Consider the following 24,243-nt stretch of genomic DNA (forward strand, 5'->3'; position numbering starts at 1 on the left):
TTAACAGGTATTACAGGGCAAGGGTAATACTTTTGCAACATTTCAGTTAACTCCACTGTACCAGGCAAGTTTGAGTCAAAATCAAATCAAATATTTCAAATTTGGCCAGGGTTTAAACTGCTTGTCCACTGCCTAACCTGTTCTGTAGAGTTGGGGTCGGGCGTGCAGCGTGTAAACTCCTCCAGCGCTATCTCAACAGAGGCCTTCCTGTCCCAGACCAGAGCGTGGCTCTTCTCCTCAGCACACAGCTGCTCCAGCATGGCCAGGGAAAAGTCTGCCTGGGCCAGCCGCAGGCGAAGCAGCCTCCGCATGGCTGCCAGTGACGGCCCATGACTCTGGCAAGGGTAGAAAACACACCGCCATAATCACAGAAATTAGTAAATACACACATACCCATAGGCACACAGAAGCACACATACACATGCACATGCAGTGGATACTGTAGGAAACCAAAGTAACACACACCTGAAATATACATATTAACTTATTTTAGCATATTGAACACATAATATATAAGAATATAAAAATCAAGGAATACAGATGTAAATGATTGATGAGATTGTTTGCAATAACTTGAGTACACAGCAGCTCATTTGCTTTGGGTGACCAACCTGGGATCAGAAGCACATTTCTTATACAATAAAAAATCTATGAATGGTATTTAGATGGTCAGTGAAACTAGTGTTCTTAACTGGTGGACCGGAACGCAGAAGTGGGTTGCACATGATAGGGTCATGGAAAAATATCAACTTAGGTGAAACGTGTGATCTGATATAGTGAGACACCGACTTCATGGCAAATGAGAAATTTGGGCTCTGATGCGAAAGCAATTGAGAATCACTAATTTAAACAAGATGGAATGCAATATGGAATGAAAAGCAGCCCAGCTCCAGCAAACTGAGCAGGCAACTTCTGTAGTTGCAGACGTTAACTGCCATTTCCAATGTGGGATGGGTGTCATAACTTACTGGGGCAGCAGCACCATCTGCTGAGAACCCACTGGTACAATTCAACCTCCCCAAGGCCGAGTCAAACATTCACACAAGATTTAATCAAAAACCCAATTCTACGAGGATTTACAACAGGTGTGGGAGTTCAATCAATTGTTCTTTCATGATTCCATCAACATGTAAATTCAAGAGGCAGCCAGTGTCATGCCCAGTCCGTCTCTGGCACTGAAGCCCTCGGATAACCTCGTCTGTATGATAGTTTGGATTCTGTGTGGAGAGAATATGGTTCTCGCACCCATCTGTTGTTGACAAACTGATGGAGGCTTTATCTGTTTGTGTCAGAACATTGTTAAGCCATGGCTTGAGATCTGGAGCAGACCCAAATATGTGCACAGATGTGTGCATGTACACACACATGCCCAAACACACACACACAGTAATTTAGCTGAGATATCACGTACATTCAGGAGCAGGGCTTTAACAACATCATGAAGCAACGTAATTGTGATTTGTTCTCTCATTTTGGATGTTGGCATCCTATGCAATCTTCAACAAGACTGTTGTAAGAAAATGTGCATTGAAACAAATGGCTAGATGAACATTGTAAATCACTTAGGTGCTGGCAGCCAGGTGCTGGCAGCTACGGATTTAGGGGGCCAGGCAGCAAATCAAGCCTCTCTCTCTGACAGTCGGCCATAAACAGGCCTTTTCACAAGCAAATCCCATTTCTCAACATTCTAAACATGCTCAGATACTTCTCTAAATAGGATCAAAAATGTTGCCATCTGTGTGTCCTTACTGGGCCAACACTGATAGCCAGAACTCTGTTTAGGAGCTGGAGTGTAACAGCCAGGCAAATGTAATTTTCACAGTTGTTCAAGAGAGATTCTGTTACAATGAGGAATGCCTGCTGCCTGTTTCCAGTACACGCTTTCTGGTCTCGATTTTTAGCTATCTGTTGATAAGCATCTAAAAAAAAGTCTGGTTGAGTGGCAGTCATTGGTTAAAATGAGTGTGGATAGTAGAAAACATGAAGTTTCTCAGAAGCTGTGGGAAATGAAATGCCCCTAAGGCTTTCGCAAAGTCATGATCACAATGGGAGATGGATGTTCGGGGGACATGTGTGCTGTATTTACCTCTTCCTGCGGAGGCAGCAGGCTCTGCGCATTCAGCACCACATGTTCCTGCACTGTGACAGCTAGCTGCATTTGGGAGTAGGCATCCAACAGGTAGCGCCGTTTCCCCTCTATATCAGTACTATGGCTGGCTAAGATTCTGTGGAGGAATATTGGTAAGAGTTGTCAAAGACAGAGAAAACAATGTATGATTGTGTGAGTGACATAGCAAATGAGCATGTGAGTTGAAATTGACTTTCAAATACTTTCCTTATTATTATTCTTTATAGCAAACCCCAGTCATCAGCCACCTACGCAGGCTTTGATTCAGATGAGACCAGTATAGGAACTGACTAACCTCAGTCCCTGTGCGTACTCCACATGGGCCTCTGCTGCCTGTTCTCTATAGTCCAGTTTAATGAATCCACTGGAACTCTCTCTGAGTGTATCACAGGCAGCCATCAGCCTCTGGACTGCCTGGGTGCAGAGTGTCTCTCCAGGTTCACCGCCAGCAATAGCATGTATACATTCCACTGCGCCTCTGGAAGGCAACAGAATATAGCATATTAAATCTAGACGCCTGCTCATATGAGTGTGCTTGGCTAAAGTTTTAGACGTTAACAACATATGCCATTTAGTGGATGCTTTTATCCAAAATGCCTTACAATATCATGAATACATAGATTTTTAGCATGGGTGGCCCCAGAGGGATTCTAACCCTTAAAATTGGCAGTGTTAGGGCCATGCTGTACAACGTGAGGAAAAGTCTGTCACATTTACTACTATACATGCAATAGCCAGTCAACCTTTATTAGAGTATAATATCAGGTCAACAAGTCCATAGTCATAACACTGCATGAAACAAGGGGCTCCATTTTGAGAATTAACGGTGCATGGCACTAAGAGCAGTAAAAGGCGCACACTGTGAGCGCACAGGGCATGGCAACTGATTTTTGGTCATTTCATGGCCAGAGGCGCGCGGTGCACCTGCAGTGCAGTTGGAAACAGAGCTGGATTAAGGAGGAATACGTTATCAGTAGGTGTGGTGGGTCTGACTTCAATCATGATCAATCACATCACCTCTTTTCTTTCCCTTTTAAAAGGAGTGCGCTCTGTGCCACGGCGACAATTTGGTGATGGAAAAGAACAGTCCGGAGTGGTATTTTCTCTCCCAACAGGAAACTGATGTCGTTGTGCGGGAGGTGCAGAATTGCACTGTGCTTAATTCATACTGACACACCCGACTGCCTACTAAACTACTTACTGCACCTCTCCACCAACTTAGGCACAGTCAGGTTCACGGCAAGTCTCCAAAATAATAAACAGATGTAGGCAAGAAAAAAAAAATGTGAGCGCTTGAAAATGCCACTTCGCTGGTGCAAAACCAGCCATGCGCCTTCACGAAAATACCGCCCATTGACATTGACACTAATCTGGAGTCAGTTTCACAATTTCCCAAATAATAGTTAAAGTTGAGATGAAACAGCATTTCGAGAGTATCTAACTTCCGTATCGTGACGTATTTCCAAGTGAAACAGGAAAGACAGGCGGGACATAATGTTGGGAGGAATTTGATTTGAACGTTGAAAAGTGGGCGTGTCATAACACCCGAAGACACACCGAAGTACCATGCTGTTGCTAGCTAGCTAACTAATGAATCTTAGCTCTGTGCGCTAAAAGTTGAAGATTGATCGATGGGTGGATGTCATGATATTATTGGTTGAAATTGGTTGAGTCCTGCTTACATAAGCACACGGCATATTTTGTTTTACAGGAAGAAAACATGATTGAATTTTGATATAAGAATACAAAGAAATAGATTTTTTGTATTTTTTTTTGGCATATATTGTTAAATAGGTGCACAATATGACCAGGGATGTGATATAAAAGGGTTAAAAAGGCATTTTTCATTTCATCTCGACTTTAAAGTTGCTCTGTGTAGTTTTAGGAAGGGAATTGGAACCACTAAAATGTAAAAAGGTTTATAATATAGTCTTATTATAGAAAGAATAAACTGTTCCACCACATTTAGATTACAAAGAAGCATCTTATAGGATTATTGGTGAGTCACTTTGCTTCAAAAGGCTGTTTTTGTTTATGTGGTGAGATTTTAAACAAGCACCAAGTATTTATCAAATGGTTATTGTATGTGTCATTTTGTCTTACAAAAACTAGATAGTACAGCTTTAAAGTAAAAGAACAGAGAAGGAAAGGCTTCAGCTCAACCCTAGTCAGTGCTCAAAGGGTCAACTTCACATTGAAACATAATGCACTGCGTAAGTTTTACCACAGCAGGGTGGCTTTACCTCATCTCTAGTGACGTGATCAAGAACCTGAGCTCTGGGACTCGGTTTAGCTGCTGCTCCTGAACCAGCTTCAGAGCCCCACAGCCTTGTTTTACAATCTGATCAATCTGTGAAAGAAAGTAATGAGCATGATGGGAAACGTATTCACGTATTCATATATTCACTACATAAACAAGATACATCTACAAGGTGGTTAGAAGGAGGGGATTCCAGACCTTGGTATGTGCATCCTGGTCTCTCTGGCCTACTGTAGCTCTGACCATGGTGAGGGTGAGCTGGTACCAGAACTCCTCATGCCCACCCAGGGCCTGGGCCCTGTCCAGCAGGGCCAGGGCCAGGGCATGCTGCTGCTCTTCACAGGCCAGAATGGCCAGACTGAGCAAACTCCTTGCCACGGCTATCTGGTCTCCCAGCTCCTGAATGGAGAGGATTAGCAAAACAGATACATAAGTGGAATGTTAGCAGAACCAGGATAATTACTTCATAAGCTAAAAAACTGATAATATAGCTGACAAAAAAAGCATAGAGATACGTCACAAAAATCTACTGCTTGCCTGAAGATACAAAGGCACTATTCTATCATAGAGACAGATATATTGACGTTCAGAGTTGCTCTTTATCACAATTGCTATTAGACAGCCAAAAACTGTACGTTGAATATTTTCCAAGAAGACATTTTCCTTTAACAGAACCACCGAAGAAAAAGCAGATGTATGGTATGTTGTTTTGTACTCCTAAATTAGCTACATTGGTATCAATCAATATTGGTCTGCTGACATGGGTCAAATAGCTACAAACATATTTTCTGATTTATTTTAGCCTATTTAGGTGCCAAATGGTTGGGGTTACCACATAGGACAAAACATTCAGTGCCAGAAAGTTTAGATGATCTCAAGCAAAGTATCTTTAAGTCAATTTATTATACTTTTTTGTGACTGACAATTTACCTGACAATATCTCATTTTTCCTGATGTGGCACACCCCAACCATCTGGTACTCCTGTACATACTGTACAGTCTTCCACTCTTTCAACTCACCGTTGCCACCAAGTGGGCCTCTGCCAGCAGCTGCCTGGCTGGTTGATAGAGCCCCATGCTGAGGCACACCTCTGCTTTGTCCAACCAAATATCCTGAGCACACACATCCGCACTCTGTCGCCCAGACCCAGCCTTGTCATCCACCTCAGATTTCTAGGAAAACACCAAGGTTAAGGTCAATTCACTTTTAATTTAATTTAATTTATTTAGATTCAAAATGTAAACAGAAAATAAAGTTCATTTGTTAATGATAAGTGCATCCGTCCTCTGTTATTTGTTACTAGGCTGGATAGGCCAACCTTCTCTTTTTCTATTATTGGAGAAAATCCACTTCCAGAATCTGACCTCAACCCTGGGCAGGCAGTATAATGTTTGCAACCACGTACACACACACACACACACACACACACACACACACACACAATATGAAAAAATCGGTACAACGGCAGAAACATTTGATTATGTGCATTCTGTTCAGATCACATCGTGTTAAAGTTTATGGGACGAGCCCTCTAGATTTCAATGTAAAATCCAGGCCATTCATAAGCTATATGGACAAGGACAAGACAAATGACAACCATTAATAACTATCATAAAAAAAAAAAATTCATTGTGATCTCACAGGATTGACTTAAGTGATGACAGCCATCCCAAGTTTAATGGCACAAGTAATTCAACTCTCATGAACCTGGGATAATAATGAGATATCGGTGTCAGATTATAAAAGTGCACTTAGGGCATAAATTCCTCTCGCCGATGTAAGTCACTGGTGGGTGCTTGCCAATCACGCTCTCAACTGTAATAAAACCAAGAGTGAGCGAGTAGAAGTCATTCATTTCAAGGGTCGTTTCTTTCACTTCAATTCTAGGTTTAATAAACCTCTGCAATATTAATACACCTTGTGGTCTGTTGTAGAGAGCGTTTCATAGGGGTGTACGTTGTGAATGGATTCATGGTGGGACTGATCACCTCCCTCCACTTAAGTCCACAAAGTTGTACAAAGTAACAGAAACAAGGCCACTGAATGGTTTAGCAGAGGTTAGATTTGTTGGTGTAATGTTATATACAGTAGTTCATATAGCAATGTGCTGTGCTTGTTAAACTAAGGCCATTATCATCAGGTTCATTCCTTCACACCCAAACTGCACTATTGTAGGTCTCTCAATGGGTTGAAATCGTGCTTTGATTTATATTTACCATGTCTTGTAACCCTGTATGTAATGATTCACACATGTAGCATTAGAGTAAAAAATGGATACATTCATTCTGTGAGAAAAAGGCTGACCTGATTGAAAGTCATGTGAGGGCTCCTCCTCTCCTGTATGAGAGCAATGGCTTTGCGGCACCTGGAGTCATGAATATCATATCATATCATATCATTGTTCATAAAAGCAAAATGTCAAACATTAAATGTTTACAGTGGAGCTGACATACCCCATTTGTTCTTGTTCTTGGATGCTACTCAGATTCAGGAGCGTCTCACAATATGGTGAATATGTCTCCACACCCAACTGACAACAGATCCTCACAATTCTAAACAGATGAAGAGATTGAAGAGACATATACAGAAAGTATCTGACAGTCAATCGGTGAGCACTGATAGCATTTCAGAAACATGTAGTGTGACTTAACAGATGTTTGACAGGGGGATGTTGCCTTTTAACTGCTATAAAGCAAATGGACAATCGGCTTCGATTGGTTTTGACCCCATCCCTTCCCCCACTTGCCCTGTGCAACAGCAAACAAACAGTAACTAATGGCCACACAAGATGACGTCCATCAACCCCCTAGTTTTTCATGCAACACTTGATTTTACTTGATTGAAGAAATGGCATTTATTTCTGGCTTTATGGCCATCTCACAAGTGACTTCAGCCAGAGCATTCTCTTACACTGGCACAACACTAAAACAAAGTGAAGTGCAGTGTGTGGATAAAGGTCTGGTCTCACAAAGAAAAGAGAAAGATAAAATCTGTAAAATATAAACATAACATAGTGTCTCAATGCCAGGAGCTGTTGCTCCCGTATGCCCGTATGAAACATTAATGCAGACATGTTTTTACAATGCCAGGAGCTGTTGATGCCCGTATGAAACATTAATGAAGACATGTTTTTACCTGAGACGGTAGAGGTCGGAGAGGCTCCTCCTGTCCAGAAGGTCATGAGCAATAGTCTCAGCAAGGTGCATTATGGGCAGGGTGAGGTGGGTGAGGGAGAGCGAGTGCAGCTCCTTTGCCAGTAGGTTGAGATAGAACAGGCTCTGAGTCTACAGCCAAATGAACACAGGGGGAAAAAATAACTTTGTAACGCTGTTTTGAAAAGTGCTTTACAAATAAATACTATTACTATTACAGTAAAGAGTAAATAGTTTGATACCAAATGTGAACCTACATATTAATGCTATCCACTGCTAGATCAGATTGGGCTAAAATTGGCCCATTATCCCACCATGTTTGCTGCATTTCTAGGCTTAACAAACCTAATTTCATCATGTAATTCCATCCCGCTGGGGTGGTAGCTACATAAATTAATCACGACACATATTTAATTTAGAATAATGTGATTTAAGCCTCTGCCAACATTCTGACTGGATCCACACAGATCAATAAGTGCACATCCCCTTTGGACCAACAAATGATGGCTCGTCAATGCCACGGTCAATGCTGAATCGATGCTTCCAGCAGCTCAGCCTTCCACCCTGGATAGCCGACTGATACAATACCCATTACCTGCTGTGCTGAAAACTAGACTCAAGTCAAACACCGTGCCACAGATGATGGTGGTGGAGGGTAATGTGTGTAGGGTCTTGCCTGTTTGGTGATGCTGTGTGTATTGATACAGTGGGGGCTGCTGTTGGTTTTGAATGTCTGCCTGGCCTGGTCAGGACAGCTGTAGCGGGCCCAGTCTTCTGTGGTGGTGGGAAGCACCTCATCCTGGAACTGCCGTTTAGGTTTCTCCTCGGCGGGGGGAGGCTGTCAATCAAATGGGGGAGGGAATTGACATTTGGTATTATTACTGGTTTGCAGTTTTTGGCTCATCTGGTAAACAAAAAAAAAAAAATACCTGCTATGAGTAATTTCTACCAGCCTACCCATTTTCAATGTTATAACGGAGCATTTTGAAGCATTGGTTTCCTTTGATTTGATTAACTCACGGTCAGAGAGGGAGAAGTTTGAGAACAGGCAAAAACCAAAGACTGTAAATAACAAAGGCATTCAAATGTTATAGTCTCAAAAGGTTACCAGCCAGTGTGAAAGACAAATTGTACCGGCATTTGGCAGGTGTTCATTTCGGACCTTGTGTGCAGTTATTGCCATGTAGCAAGAAAAGTGACAATGCATGATTGTCAAGAGTGCAAACTGGTGGCTAAGACGCTCTACTAGACTTATGATGAATCAAATTTGAGCTGTGGAAATGAGCTGTAGGACATACCGGCTGCACCTCTTTGGCCTTTTTGCCTTTGCCCTTGTCTTTGTCTGTGTTTTTGTCTTTTTTGGATGCAGTAGAGGGAGGCGGCTGGGTTGGCTGACTCTTTGACATCTCATTGAAGACCTCGTGCACCGTTGCCATTGACACCTGCAGTGACACACAGAGCACATTGATGCCTGCTCCATACCGACCAACAAACAGTTTGGATTTGAAGAACAGCCTCTTCCACATTCTCAAAGTTATGGTATTGAGCTTACATAGTACCAGTTGAAGAGCCCAGACGCAGCGAATAATTTGAAAATCTTGTAGTAAAGATGTGGTAACAAGTTTTTGGGTGCCCTTTACCTGCCATGTCTGCAGGACAAATGTGTAGGCTCTGAGTAGGTTGAGCTGGTGCTGGGGTGAAGTCCTGTCTGCCATGACGGCGAGCAGGGTGTGTGCTCTCACCAGGCCGTCCAGGCACCTCACCTCCCGCAGCTTAAACAGACTTGGTGTGAATAAAACCCCCTGGACTCCTACTAGGGACTCACGTTTCACTGGGATCGCACCCCTCTCTTTGGACTGGCCCTCTAGAGGAAGGATACACATTATGTACCAATTAACTGTTACGAAGAAGGAAACAGGTAGAGAGGCAGAGGGAAAGGACAGTTCAATTTCATTTTCTTTTTAACGTCGTGAGATTACCTCTGTTACGGGTGTTGTTAAACATAACCCTAAATCTCCATTTTGATGTTGGTTTCTGATTAGGCTTGGTGCTCCTTGATTGAATCCCAAAAATCTGGACTAATCCCAGATTTGAGTCAGATGATCCAAATAAATCCATGCAGACTCTCATGTGGACTTTTTGAGCCCTTGATGTGGACTTTCCAGACTCAAACAAGGGCAATATCCATAAAAAAAGGAGAATACTATGTCATTTGAAAGTGTGGCAAGTACATGAAAGAACAAGAGGCATGCTTCCAAAGTTTGTATTGTTTTTAATAATTTGGCGGTCGTCCCAAAAGATGTTCCTGCATTTGTGAAGTTGCTCCAGATGGAAAATAATCCATAAGCATAAATGAAATAACATTACATCCTTTATACTTTTAACAATGGCAAATAAAAGGAGGCACAGAGGCACAAATCTTTAGAATATAAACCTGTATAGGTGAAAATATTATTCAAATTGTGTTGTCCTATTCATGTATTTTATTTGCTAATGCACAACCTGTGGATTTATTATCAACCATACACATCATGCTTTCAAACCGTTTTTCCATTCATTCATTCTGTTCTTACTATACCCACTTCCAGATCTTGGGTTGCCAATGCTGCACTCTGTTGGAGTCATAAAATCTGAGAAATGAGGGCTCACAAGTTCAGGATCTAAACACTGGGACCCCTGATTCAATCCACTTCATTAGAGAGAGCGTGTTTTGTGTGTTGGCCAGCTGAGATCATTTAGGCCATTTAAGCTCAATGTTCCAGAGAGTTCATGCTGGTAAGGGTGCACTTCACAAAGGAGTTCATCTACAAGAAACAACAACAACAACTTTGCCTTTTCCTCTCTTTTTTGACGGTTCTTTAGAGAGCTCCTAGTTTTCTGTTTTCAGTTTGTTTGTCCCTTGGGAAATATTTAGTGGACTCTCATGGCGAGCATCTTATACTATGCAAATCTCACTGAGTACCCACATGGGTACCTAAAAAAAACTCTCCCTTTTTCTCGTTGGTTGTTTTGAGTCAACTTATGTCGGTTCCTTTTCCTTTGAAGAACATTTGTCTGGTTTCGTTTTTAGGGAGCGTAACCATTGCAATGTAAGAAAAAACAATGAATTTCATTGCTGATGCAACTGTCGCAACACTGTGAAGTGACCCTTCTCTCAAATAGGATCAGATCTTTTTCCCCTTAGACTATCACAGAGACAACACAGTGTTATTCTGCCAAAAGCCTGTGCGCTTTGGGATTCCCTAAAATAAAAATATACATGCACTTATGCGCACACACACACACACACACACACACACAAAACTGAACCCATATGGCAAAAGACCCCTGAGAAATCTGCATGCCACGCTTACATGCTTACCTCTAGGGGAATTCTCCAAATCTGTCAGTTTATCCCCTTTTGGTTTAGGTTTGCCTGAAGAGTTTGGAGCATACAATAGCATTATTAGGTAGAACACCTAACCAGATGTTAACGCATTTGCCTCATGAAACAATGAACATTTTGAACTGAGTTGTACCTGCTTCCTCTGCCTGTTCAGTGTCCATGTGTAGAAGGATGTCTATGGCCCACTGAATTTGGTGTTGAGCATCAGCTTTGGGGAAGTTCTGACAGTACAGCCACTCTCCAAACTCCAGCAGAAAGCCCACCTTCTGCCACTGAGTCTCTGCACTCTGATCACAGATGGCACCAGAAACATTAGGGGACAACAAGAGCTACTAGCTGCAATGACATGTTGGCTCCACAAGATGGTGCTGGAGACTGTTTAACATTCTTGCCTCTGCTGAATGCACATACCAGACATGGAAAAAGAGCAGAGGTATTACCAACAGAGAGGTGATGGAGTTCTGGTAGCAGGCCAGCTGTTGAATTACATCCCCAGCACACGGCGCCACCCGGTGCCACATAAGTGAACAGCAGAGCTCTCCTTCATCTTTGAACCTCTGCATGTCCATCAGCACACTCTGCCCCAGGCGAGCTCGTACCAATACGCGGTGTTTAAGCAGGGGCCTGGGGCAACAGAGAGGATACTGGCATGTTAAAATCAATTTCAGGGTTATCCGTGTCAAGAAAGGGTGACCGAATAATGATTCTGGAATTACAAACTACATTACATTACAATGAACATACATTATAACTATACATTACAACATTGTCACTGAGCAACAAAGAAAATACTGGTTCTTGTATGCTGCCAAGGTGTACAGTGATAGTGAAATATAACACATGCCAGGATATCAAATCACAAAGGACTTTTAGGACTTGTTATAGATATTTGATTATGACTGTTTTGCCCTGATAACAACCTACCATAACATTTTCTAACCTCTAGGGTGGTATGTGTTTTTCTGCTATGTCTGTACTTTATGCAATGGCTATAGAAAACAATGCCTCCCTAAGGAGGTCAATCAATCAGTTGATCAATCTATCTCTCCTTCCACACACCCATCCAACCAATCCATCCATCCATCCATCCATCCTTTTTTTTTTGTCTTTATGCTATGTCTGTACTTTATACACTGACTGCAGAAAACGAAATTCTTCTTGAGGACGTCAATCCATTAACGAATCAATCAATCAAGCTATCTATCTATCTTTCCACCCACCTACTCAATCAATCAATTATCTATCCCCCCTGTCTACCTGTCCAATCCCTCTCTTCTCCTTCCTCCACTCTTCACTATGCGTGTTTCTTTACTCACAGCCGGTGTCTGGTTTGGGGCATGTCTCTGATGGCTTTGTCCAGCAGCTGCAGAGCAGTCTTCCAGTCTGCTCTGTCAGTATGGATGTAGAACAACAGACTGTAAATGGCTGCTCTCAGGGTCAGGTCATCTTCATCTGCTCACACACACATGCATGCACGCACAGACACAGAGAAACACAAAACTAGATTAAAAATTCATCTTTTCTACAAAGCAAGTGTGCATAGAGTGCATGGGTCAGCTAGCACTGCAGATCTAAGAACAGAACAGAACCAAATAGACTACTCAAATGCAAATGCCACCTCAAAGCTTACTTCTCTGTCCTGGAGGGAATAACATCTTCTGTGCACTCTACTAGTTACAGTATAGAGGTATAGAACAGTCCCTGTGGGTAGCTGACCAATCAAACGGATTCATAAAGAGGAAGCCAAACCTTTCATGAAGCCATTTGCAAAGGCATAACCTCTAAAAAGACATGGAGCCATTTGAGGTTCCTTTTAGCACTCACTTGATGCTTTGGGCTCAGAGCTCCCAAGAGGCAGCGTAGTCAAGGCCGCCAAGCCCTTCACTTTGCCCTGTTTCTATAAGAGAAATGGAAGAGGAAAGGCATTAACACTTCACTGCCTATAAGGGTGAAAAAAGAGTGGTGGTAGTGGTGGATGAGGGCTGGTTATAGTGAAAGCACATTGGCATATTGGGTAAATCACTATAGGACCTTGCCCTGCATAGGACCTTGCCCCCGTATCCCTAAGAGGGAGTCATACATTTGCGTGTTTGGTGTTGGTGTGGGCCAGGGCATTCAGGATCTTCTCTAGGGGATCTTGGAGCTGCAGTCTCTCTACTGGGGTCTGTGTCAGAGGCAGGCAGGTGTTCCAGTAGTGCCTGGCAGCAGCCATACACAACACTGGGTTCCCAGCCTTCTCTGCATAGCTGGAGACGAGAGAGAAGAAAGGCAAGGAATGACGGAAAGGGGGGGAAAATAATGACTTTGAGATGAAAACAAAGAAATAGAGAGGCGTGAATGGGTTTGCAGCTACCCGAGGCAATGTGTGAAATGACTGAGGACAGCACCTAACACTGGACAGGAGCACGTCCATAGCTTCTCTGTAACTGTGTGGATCACCGTTGGACTCATGGACCAAGCTCAACCCCCTCAAACAGGCTGCACTGCTCAGCATCTCATTCACTGCTGACGGGCCATATCTGGGGATATGAGGAAATTCATTAGTTATCAATCAAACTATTCATCAATCAATCGACCAAAACTAAAAAGTACAAACTTTGCAACTCCATTTGGACTCAAGCAAAAAACACTGAAGCAGTGCATGCCAATTCATATCAACTGCAATACTCTGTAATGGGCACAAGGTGTCACTTGCCCCTCATACAACTTTGCATGCAAAAATCTCAACCACCCCCGCTTCAGTCCTTTCAATAAGAAAGCACACCCATTCACATCAAGTGCAATCCCTCTAGCCTTTCTTTTTTAAGAATCAGACAAAAAAATAGATAGACTTTACAAAACGCTGGATCTACCCTGGCATTTCCCAACCTCTCTTGGTGTTAAAATGAACTCTAACCAGCCAGCTGCACTTACAAAACACAAGGCATGGTGTTGAGGCTCTGAGCTGCTGCGCTTTCCAGCTGCAGAGCGCTCTGGGTGCAGGATAAGACCAGGCTGTGGTCCTTGGTATGGTGGCAAAAGGCAGCCAGCTGGCTCCACACCTGCAACTCCACCACTGCATCAGTCCAGCTGCAGTCAGACGCCATGCGCACCAGCTATAGGTGAGGAGAGCAAGAGAAATGGGGAGGGAGGGAAGGACAGTGGAGGAGAGGAGGGCGTGTGGGAAAAGAGGGGAGGAGGGAGTGAGGGAAAAGAGGGGTGGAGAGGAAAGAAAGAAAGAAATTATGAAAGGCAAACAAGGAGTGATGGAAAAGGAAGGGCAGGGAAGAACGGAGCGAGGGAAAAGAGGGGATGCAAGTGGGGAGTGAGGGGAAGATTGGGAAGGCAAGCAGGGAGTGAGATAAAAGAGGGGAGGAGAGGAGGGAGTGAGGGAAAACGAGAGGAGAAGAGGGGTGGAGGGAAAATGGAGGAGAAAAGGGAGTGAGGGAAACGAAGGAAGGCAAGCAGCAAATGAAGGGAAAGTAGGGAGGAAGAGTGAGTAAAAAGAAGGAAGGCGTAGAAAGAAGTGAGGGAAATAAAGGGAGGAGTAGTGAGGGAGAAGACAGGAGGAGGGAGTGAAGAAAAAGAAAGGAGAGGCGGAAGAGAGGAAAAAGAGGGCCAAAAGAGGGAAAACAAGGCAGGGAAGAAGGGAGTGAAGGAAAAGCAGGGAGGAAAGGAAGGAGGGGAAAAGAAGACAGCAAAGAGGGAAGTGAAGGAAATGAAGGGAGGCAAGCAGGGAAGGACGGGCAAGTAGGAAGGAGGAGCGAGGGAAAAGAAGGGATAAAAAGTGAGTAAAAAGAGGAGGACGGAGTGAGGGAAATGAATGAAAAAGGGGGGTGGGGAGTGACGGAATAAGAGGAAGAGAGGATGGAGCGAGAGAGAACAGGGGAAGAGAGGAGGGAAAAGAAGGGGAGAAGACAGAGGGAGGATAGAGGGACGGAAAGAAAACATAGAAACCCACGGGGCCTCCTCAGTGTCAGAAACGGCAATTCCAAACAGAAGAAACATACAGAGATTTCAGCTAACCTCAATCTGACCAAAGCATGATAATCAAGGCAGCTACAGTACTTTGAAGACATTGAGGAAGGCGGAGACACAGGCAGAGGCTCTGAGAGCTAGTGGGTCATCTTGGCATCTGATGGAAAACACAAACATAGAGGTACATACTGTGCAGAGACTGGGGACAGAGAACTCCATCTGCCTCGGGTTGCTGTTGCACTGGAACATCTCCACTCCAACCAGCACGCGCGTCATGGCCGACACTAACTCATTCTTACACTGTGGGAGAGACGGGGGGAGGGGGACAGAAAAAATGCATACTGAGCATTGATACACCCAGTATTTCATTGCAGTCCTGTGTTATATACAATATACAATAGTCCCATAAGTGGAATTATAGAGAAGTTATATACATGTATTACTATTTGCTTCTAAATTATACAGTACATCTACAGTATGATTACCATACAGTATGTGTCCCAAATACTGCAGAGACTGGCCTCGTTGATAATGCATGACTTCCTATTGCATGGAAAATGAGTTGATGAATAATTTATTGATTGCAATTAAGAGATAAATCCCATTTATATTAACAGTGCATTTCTTAATTTGCATGGCAAGAAACACACCCCATCTTGCTGTGACTCACTCAAAGCGCATCACGGTGACGGGACTAATGTAGGGCAGGAAATTCGTAGCTGACAAATGGTCACAGGATTGTGTTGACTAATCAAACAGTCCATTTAACTGACAAATTGTGAAATTGCTTTCTCCATATTCTTGTCCCACAAATAGGCCACTTAACATCTGGATATGATCAAACACCAATGGATAAATGGCTCTAATGCCACATATGCAGGAAATAACTCCTATAACATGAAAAAGATGATTAAAAACAGCTTAAAAATGTCAGGGATTGTAAGCGTACAGTATAATAAGCACATTCTGAATGCATTGTGAGTATGACGTAATTATGAATGTGGGATGATTATGTTATGACGCTGAACCATTCAGTCGTCGCAAAGGGCATTCACTCTTCTTAACATTTTACATATTTTGTTGTGCAACAAACAGATTTCCAAATATCTGAGACAGTGTACACAAAGGACTCCATTTCCTTCAAGTGGAAAAGACATTGATATTTATATGAAGGTATAAAAATTGAATAACAGCTCTACTCTAATTTGAGAAATTCTTACTCATCCTTGTTGTTGACATAACTGCATTTTCTCAGCATTTTACAGCATATGTTACTTTTGTAGAATATTTCATCATTACTATGGCACAAATTCCATCTTTCTTGATCTTGATTTGGCAGGTCCCTTCAATACACCTACTGTATAAGCTGCTCCAGATTACTCTAAGTCAGTGTGAATTACTGTCTGTGTTTCACTGTATGGATTTGAGTCCAGTGCCCAAGCTTTCAAAGAGAAAAAGTAATCACCATCTCACCACTATATACTAAAGGATTAGCCAGAAGAAAAGCAGGCTCTAAGAACAAAATGTAGCTTGCTACTGCCTGGATACAGGATTCATAATTATAACGCATTATTCCATGTTATGTAACTGTAACTTTAATGCACAATGTGCCTATAAAGTGATTACAGTATAATGCCTTATGAGCGACACTTCAAAATGAAGATCCTAAACATTGATTAGCAAACTACTTGACAAAGAAGGAGCAGCCCTAGAATATTGGGACTGACGCAGAGGATGGTACCTCATCATCTGTCTCCATCTTTGGGCCAATCTGCTGCTGCAGGAGCCTCTTGATCTGCACCCATGTGGCCACCACCTGTTTCCTTGCTGCGATGGGGACATTCTCCCCTGGGATGGTGCAGTTGGATAGGCGAAGGGCGTAGTCACACAGCTAGGAAGAGACAGAGAAAACAACTGAGCTCAAGCAAGCATTCTATCTAAGCATTCTATTCTAAGTATATGTGCGTAGTATGTGGTCTTGAAAAGCTCAATGAGTAGAGCATGGCATGAACATGGCTTGAGGTTTGCTTTCCACTGGGGCCTAACCCTAAACCATATTAAAGATGCATGCATTTGTGGTATTGTTAGACCGTTTGGATCAAAGCGTCCACCAAATGCTGTGTGTTTTGTTATGTTCTATATCTGCAAGACTCCCTTTTCAAGTCAGTACACACTGGGCTTTTGACTTTCTGTAGCCCAAGGCCCTCTGCCAGCCTGTCAGCTGCAGACATGACAGCATCCACTGTAGACTCACAACTCAATAAGGCTTTGCTCAAGTGAGAGACTGTATATGACCCCTTTGTAATGTAGGCCTATTTATATAAAAAAATTTATTGGAATGGATGATTTCTCATCTTGCCATCAGAAAGGAAACCGATAAGATGACAGTTAGTTAATAATTCACTGATAAAGTGCCTTTCATCTAGAGTTAAAACTGATGTTCATGGTAGATCCTTTGAATACAAACGGAGGAACGAAATAGGATTTAATTGGTAACTGCAGCACGGAGAACAGAGAAGTAAGACTTCAACAGTACAAAGAAGCCCACTCATGACAGGGACGTGTGCGTATGTCTGTGTGTGTATGTGTGTGTTCGTGTGCACGTGTGCATGCATGCGTGCATGAGTAACATTCTGTGTGAGAGGATGGAAAGATGTCAGCCGTGAATTCCTTAGGATTCACACAGAGAACGAGATGTATCCTGAGAGCTACTCAACTTTCAAAATCTGCATTTCAGAAAAGTTCCCTCTTACTGCTTTCTCAGACTGTCGTATCTGTCATGATATTGTATCAAGGAGGAAGCAATGCTCCCTGAGTGGCCTCGTATTTCTACAGAGCAGACACACACACACACATATGCGCACTATGACATGAAGCCCCAACAGCGCCCGTGTCTGCACTGATTCCCTGAGAGCTGAGTGTCAGCACCATGGACAGCGGTCACCAACAAATAAACAAAGGGGCTTTCTCAATCTGCATTCTTGTCTGTTCTTGTGTCCTCGATGATGCATGAGCTGGCCGATGAGAACAAAGGGGAATGAGTTCCCTGTTGTTGCATTCTTGAGAAGTTTGTTCTCTTCAAGACAAATGGGGAGAAAGTTCTCCACAAAGACACAAGTATCGACTTCTTGGATTTGATAATCACCAGGTTGTCCGGGAGAGAACAAACTTCTCAAGAAAGCAAAAACAGAGAACTCATCTTTACAGTTTGAGATGGGCTGTGTGTTTCATGAGGCACAATCAATTAAGACACACGGGTGTTCATTGTCTCAGCTGTTTCAATAGGCTTTGTATTATAGACTATAGCATTGTTTGGACATAATTGCAATTGTCATTCTCGCAATCTCGTTCACATTCTCGGTTGGCAAGAAAACGTATCAAAAAACATATATCCCAAGGCCACGTTTGAGCACACAAGATGCATACTGTTCTCTTGTACAGGCTAATTTGTGCCCTCATTTTCATTATTTTGTGCCCACAATTTCATATTTTGTGTGAACAAACGAACACATTGCCACAATTTAATAAAATGTGCATATGTTTTTTAAAGTTTGTGCTCCAGTTAGCTTATTCAGCAAGTTTCAAACTGATTTCACCCATTTGCCAGAGTTGAATTGTATTGATTTAGCCTGATATTGTTATTGTTATTGTTGAAGGAAGATACATAGGGGATGAGTTGCAAACTTTGAGATTCAAGGCATTATTGTTAGTAAGAAACAACTGACAAGGATATTGACAGCCAATGAGCAATGGAACCATCAATATGCATACTTGAGGGATGCTGACTTAACTGTCGATCAGTTCAAGGACTTGTATCAGTGAACACTTAGAGCTCTCCAACACCATGTGTCAGAGGAGAGGTTGGTGTGGCTGCACTGTGATATATTAATTTAATGTGCACATTTTATATCTATCCACATGCTTTTTATGCAACTTGAGTACTCAAGTATTTGAGTACTCATTTTATATATATCGTGTGCACGAGTTCATACTTTGTTACCACAAAATTTTTCCCTACAAGACAGGCTGCTAGATTGCAGCCAGTTCTGGGCTCGTCATCCAACCTCTGCTCCATTCTCTTTTTTGTTTTGACTCAGATAGCGACTGAGAGCCTAAAGGGAGGCTGCCAGATGCCAGATTGCCCCTGGACAACCCCAACACCCAAAAGCAATCCCTGGAGCAATTCTGCACCCCCACTCACTCCACGGTTCACTCTTCATCCCCTTTCCCCTGCTTGGACTGTCTTCAAAAAAATCACCCCACCAGGTCCACACCACCTCCTGGTGTCTGTGTGTGTGTGCTTTGCCCCGCTGGCATTATATTGCACACATTAACAACCATAGCTACACACAAGTATCTTCTCATATTCTCTATTAGCTGCACAAGACCTTGTATCCATGTGTGCGCTAAGCTACTAAATTCCAAGCTTCGCCCATGCTGTCTGGTCCAATCAGCATTTGTGTTTGTCTGCTCCAATCAGCACTGAGTGTTTGCAGAGGAAAAGAAAACAAATGATTCCTTGTCGGGTTGATAGGTCTGGCAGTTTAAAAACACTGAAGGAGGACAGACTCTCTGACAAAGCAGATCAGCTCAACTTAAAACCTCACACACCCCTCCACACTTTGATTCACAAGCTAAATTTGCTAAACTTAAACATACACACTCACACACCCACACAAATGTGCACAAATCCAAATGCAGACACACACTTAAACACGCACACAGATACAGAAACATGCACAGATAGTACATGCTCACCCACACACACACAAATAAAGAAACAGGAACAGACTTAATGCCTTAAGACTTAAGTGCAGCACATACACACACATACACACAAATACAAATACAAATACAAACACAGACACAGAATAAAACTAATAAAACTTAAAGGGGCCCTATTATAGAATTCAAATTTTCTTTTATTTATGTACATATATGATCAAAGTTGCTCACTTGGGCGTGACCAACAGATTTTTGGTAATTTTGTGACCAGGGCGCTGGCGCACCTGCAGTGCAGTTGTAAAAGGGGTTGACTTAGGAGAAATAAATTATCACTAGGTGTAAAATAGGCAAGCAAAGCAAATACTGTATATAAGTGGTGATGTGGCATTATGTGATTTTGGAGAGGTCTATGTGGGTGCACCATCAACGAAAATAGTGCAGAATGCCACTAAGATGCACTAAGATGTGGTCTGAGTAGGAGGCGCAAGTGTAATTTTTTATTCCAAAATTGCACTGTGCGACTCGATTTCTATTGACATTCCTCACTAGTGCGCTCCTCCGCCCATTTTGGCACAAACAATGTCATGCTGAGCCACAAAATTATCAAATGGGCGCATGCAGATTTTTTCCCCATCATCAAAATTACCACTTCCGCCACTTGAGCTGTCTGCCTGAACTAGCTTCCAGGCTTCGCTTCATTTATTTGCAAAACATCATGAAGAACATTATTCTTATCCTGGGAGAGAACAAACTTCTCAAAAAAACAAAAACAGAGAACGTATCTCTACAGTTTGAGATGGGCTGTGTGCTTGACGTAATCATTGATGAAATCATGAAAACTGAATAATATGGGACCTTTAAACAGGCACATGCACACACAGGTACACACGCAGGAACAAATACAAACACACACAAATACACACACACACCTCCAGTGCTTTGCGGGCATCCTGGAGTGCAGCTGGGTCTATGGGAACCCCATGGATGCTGCCGGTCCTCTCCATCCCTTTCCCTGCTCTGTTTTTGGCCTTGTCGCCTGGCAGGACTGCCTTGCTGCTGTCTGGTCCACACAGAGGTTGGATGAACCCCCGGGCCACAGCGTCACACAGCAGCACAAACAGAGCGCGATCCCTGAGAAACACAGCAGAGGAAATGTTCCAAACTGACATTATCTAGCGAAAACAAGTTCTGAAAGTTGCCCTTGGAGGCCAAACAACTTTTTTTAATCTTTTAGGTCTTCCTGAAAATATACAGCCTTACCACGAAATTGGAGAACAAAATGTATACTGAAGTTTCCTTGGCCACATTATTATAGGAGAATATCACTGAATCCAAAAATTCACATAATTATGCCTGAGGACAGTTTGGTCTGTTTTCATGAACATTCACTGCTGTCTCCCACAGCCAGAAATAAGAGAAGACCTTAACTCACCTCTTATTCTATGAGTGAGGTGCAGCTCCATAGAGAATGAAAACAATTTTAAAAAATCGACTGATTTTCTGAGGACAAGGATACATATTGCTGTTGTCAGCTGAAAACCTTATACTGTATATTGGTAATTTTCATGTTTTTACCAGAATTGAAGCATGTAGTCCTCTATTGGTTTGGGAAATTTTATGACCCCTGGGCCAGTGAAACCCTTTCAAAATCCTTTGAGAAATTTAAAAACTGCACCATCATCAACAAGGCTGCATTTCTTAATTCCTGAAATGTTGACATTTTGTAAATATAAGGTTTTCAACACCAGCAATATTCTAGTTCAGTGTTTAGCGTTGTCCATCTTCGGTATGATGTATATGATATAGTGTTTAATCATATATTTATTGCAGAATTGATCAATACTATAATGTCTGTCTATGGGAAGCCTGAATTGACCTAATGTAATATTTTTATCAGATTCCACACAAGTATGCATGAGTATGTTTTATTATTATTGTTCTGGGTTAAAATGGAGAGTTTTAATGTCCCATGATCTAAATACAGTGCCAGAGGCTTTTCCACTCCATAAAGAGTAATGTTCTGGGGGAAAACACTGAATACTTGTAATTTTTTTGGCATGAAAATGGTCAAATTTAAATGCTTCAATCAAATAAAAGAAATAAAGATCGGCATTGTTATCTGTCTTCAAAAACCCATATCGGTCAACCATAAAAACGACCCCCCTAACTACCCTATGTACAGTAGTGCTACACTGTATAGTAAGATTGAGAGCCCCGGGCCCTACCCAGTGTGCTCTGACTTTCTGAGCATCTCCACCAGCCTCTGGAAGGTGGGCAGGAGGCGCTGGTGCTCCCCAGCTGCCAGCAGGTGGCTGCTGTAGTTCCACAGGTACACTGCTGTATTGGCTACCACCCACGGCTCCCTGATCTCTGCTCCCAGCTCCGCCGCCCGCTGGAAGCTGGAGGTGGCGTAGGCAGACAGCTCCTGGATCCACTCTCTGGGTGAGAGAGGTAGAGAGGTAGAGCAAGAGTGGGGGAGGGAGAGAGAAAGTGGTGTGTGTGTGTGAGAAAGAGAGAAAAAGATAGTATGTAACAGCACTAAAAGTAAAAAGTTAATATATAAAACTTAAAATAATAATCTGCAACATAAATAAATGTCCGTTTTGCTGGTCTCTATCGCAGATTGATAACACAATAGTGATTCAAAATTCTCTGGTGTACACGAAGTGATGTGTTTCCAGCAGCAGCAGCAGCGATTTGTTTGGAAAAAACAGAAGAAGAACTGGGTAGTTTGCATGAGCAGTGATAGCCACCATGGCTGAACAGACAAAGAAAAGAGAAACTCAAACTGCATCAACAGAAAATCCAAGCTCCGCCCACACTGTTTGATTGACAGGTGATCTCTGGGAAGTGCAGTGCAGAAACACCACAGCAATGACTGCTTAGAACCAAAGATGGAGACAAAATACAAAAAAAACAACAGAGAGAGTGATAGTGAGAGAGAGAGAGAGAGAGAGAGAGAGAGAGAGAGAGAGAGAGAGAGAGAGAGAGAGAGAGAAAGAGGTGGGACGGTGGGAAGTGAAAGGATAAACAAACGTCTCACATAATTTGTCAGCACAATGAATGTATTAAACTGCTGAAATGGGCTGTGTATCTACAGCACTAATACCAGGAATGGCTTGTCACTACTTGCAAGGCAAGCATAAGCTCACTGAATAACTTGGCTTATATTTTTTGAACGGATAAATCGTGTTCTTTCCATGTGACATTCAGATGGTTCTCTGACCTGTTAGTAGTCTCAAAACCAAATATAATGCGACATTAGAGTCTCATGTCCCATGGTCCCACTGCCAGTCCATTCGATGAACTAGCTGGTCATTCCAACAGCCAAACAATCTCCAACAGTCAAACGCAAAATGCCATTAAACACGTGCTTTCAACACAATAACACGCAATGGGACATGCCTACATCTGATTTTTCAATTATCCATCCGATTTTCCATTGCCGAATGCACGAACACGCAAATGGAGGGTAGGGGATGGATTGAGACGGAGCCATAGGCTATGTTCAAATCAATAGCTATCATCTCTATGCCACACCCTGCATGGATACATTGTTGTGGGAAACTTGCCCAGAGAGAGGATGTTGGCACTGGGAACACATATGTCAGTGATTTAAATGATACAGAATTGTACAAAGCATGTTTATCTGCCACCTAGAAGTTATGGCAGCTTGATGAAAAGTTGTCTTTTTCCTTGTTCCGTGTCCTCCATAGGCCAATTGGAATGCGGCCGCAGACTTGTGCAGTCCAATCCTCAACAACTACGATGATTAGCTAATGACATGACAGATCCTATGATCAGATACACCTAGCATTTTAGCCACGCCCTTCTCATTCTAATGTGGGAGTAATATAATAGGAAAAAGAAGGAAATGAAAATACTAAATAGGAGAATCAGAAAATAGGAAAATAGATAAACGAATAAGCATGTGCCATGGTAGAATAAAATAGCCTAAACAGACACATAAGTAGTTAAATATTTCAATGCAAAGGATAAAAATGAGAAAATATTAAAATCGTTAATTTAACAGTGTGTGTGTATCTTCATGTGTGTGTGTTTGTGCCTCCACCTGTAGACAGCCCAGTGTGGATCGTCTTCAGAGACATGAACCCCTCTCTCCTCTGGCAGGACGGCAGGGCCATTGAGCTGTACCCCCTCCGCTCGCAGCTTATGGATGGTGGCCTGAACAAGACGGAAAAGACTCACTTCTCAACCTCAAAAGGCAACACTCAAGGTGACTTGTCACATTTAACAACTCCATCATAAAAGGAGCAGTGGGACCTCCCACAGTGGGGACGGCAGGTTCGCTACAGCCATCATGGCTCAGCTGTAGCAGATCAAAGATACAGGAAAGGATTGGTGATCTTTCGGCTCCAGTGGCAGACAACTCGTCTAAGACAAGAGAAAAATGCGTCTGTCGTCGCATTGGAGGGTAGGTTTCCTTTAAAGAATCAATCGATTCAAAAACCAAAGGGAGCCAACTGTCATAGAACAAAGAGAGCATGCGAGCAGCAACTACAGAGGAGTGCTGTATGAGTCTGGTTTTGGCAAGGTCATCTATTTGCTGTGGATAGTTGTCTCCATTTTCTTCAAAGTGCTGTCAAGTTAATATCTCTGAGGACTTAATAAAGG

At 42.7% G+C, this 24,243-nt stretch overlaps 1 protein-coding gene across 1 annotated transcript in view; it reads right to left on the bottom strand.

The window, feature by feature from the left end:
* Window positions 1-24,243, bottom strand: part of cfap46 (cilia and flagella associated protein 46) — a 62,249-nt gene that overhangs the window by 24,881 nt on the left and 13,125 nt on the right. The window contains exons 17-40 of the mRNA XM_078288909.1: window positions 23,681-23,793; window positions 21,834-22,046; window positions 20,538-20,739; window positions 16,625-16,774; window positions 15,073-15,183; window positions 13,840-14,021; window positions 13,314-13,445; window positions 13,007-13,172; window positions 12,751-12,823; window positions 12,243-12,378; window positions 11,367-11,550; window positions 11,060-11,213; window positions 9,182-9,390; window positions 8,849-8,983; window positions 8,218-8,379; window positions 7,525-7,673; window positions 6,843-6,941; window positions 6,694-6,754; window positions 5,409-5,561; window positions 4,587-4,787; window positions 4,372-4,478; window positions 2,424-2,606; window positions 2,087-2,225; window positions 138-335 (exon numbers count right to left, since the gene is read on the bottom strand). Coding sequence (XP_078145035.1) covers window positions 138-335; window positions 2,087-2,225; window positions 2,424-2,606; window positions 4,372-4,478; window positions 4,587-4,787; window positions 5,409-5,561; window positions 6,694-6,754; window positions 6,843-6,941; window positions 7,525-7,673; window positions 8,218-8,379; window positions 8,849-8,983; window positions 9,182-9,390; window positions 11,060-11,213; window positions 11,367-11,550; window positions 12,243-12,378; window positions 12,751-12,823; window positions 13,007-13,172; window positions 13,314-13,445; window positions 13,840-14,021; window positions 15,073-15,183; window positions 16,625-16,774; window positions 20,538-20,739; window positions 21,834-22,046; window positions 23,681-23,793 — 3,612 coding nt within the window. The remainder of the gene's footprint in view (window positions 1-137; window positions 336-2,086; window positions 2,226-2,423; window positions 2,607-4,371; window positions 4,479-4,586; window positions 4,788-5,408; window positions 5,562-6,693; window positions 6,755-6,842; window positions 6,942-7,524; window positions 7,674-8,217; window positions 8,380-8,848; window positions 8,984-9,181; window positions 9,391-11,059; window positions 11,214-11,366; window positions 11,551-12,242; window positions 12,379-12,750; window positions 12,824-13,006; window positions 13,173-13,313; window positions 13,446-13,839; window positions 14,022-15,072; window positions 15,184-16,624; window positions 16,775-20,537; window positions 20,740-21,833; window positions 22,047-23,680; window positions 23,794-24,243) is intronic.

Source organism: Centroberyx gerrardi, chromosome 15 (genome assembly GCF_048128805.1).
Source record: "Centroberyx gerrardi isolate f3 chromosome 15, fCenGer3.hap1.cur.20231027, whole genome shotgun sequence".
Classification (NCBI taxonomy): Eukaryota; Metazoa; Chordata; class Actinopteri; order Beryciformes; family Berycidae; genus Centroberyx; species Centroberyx gerrardi.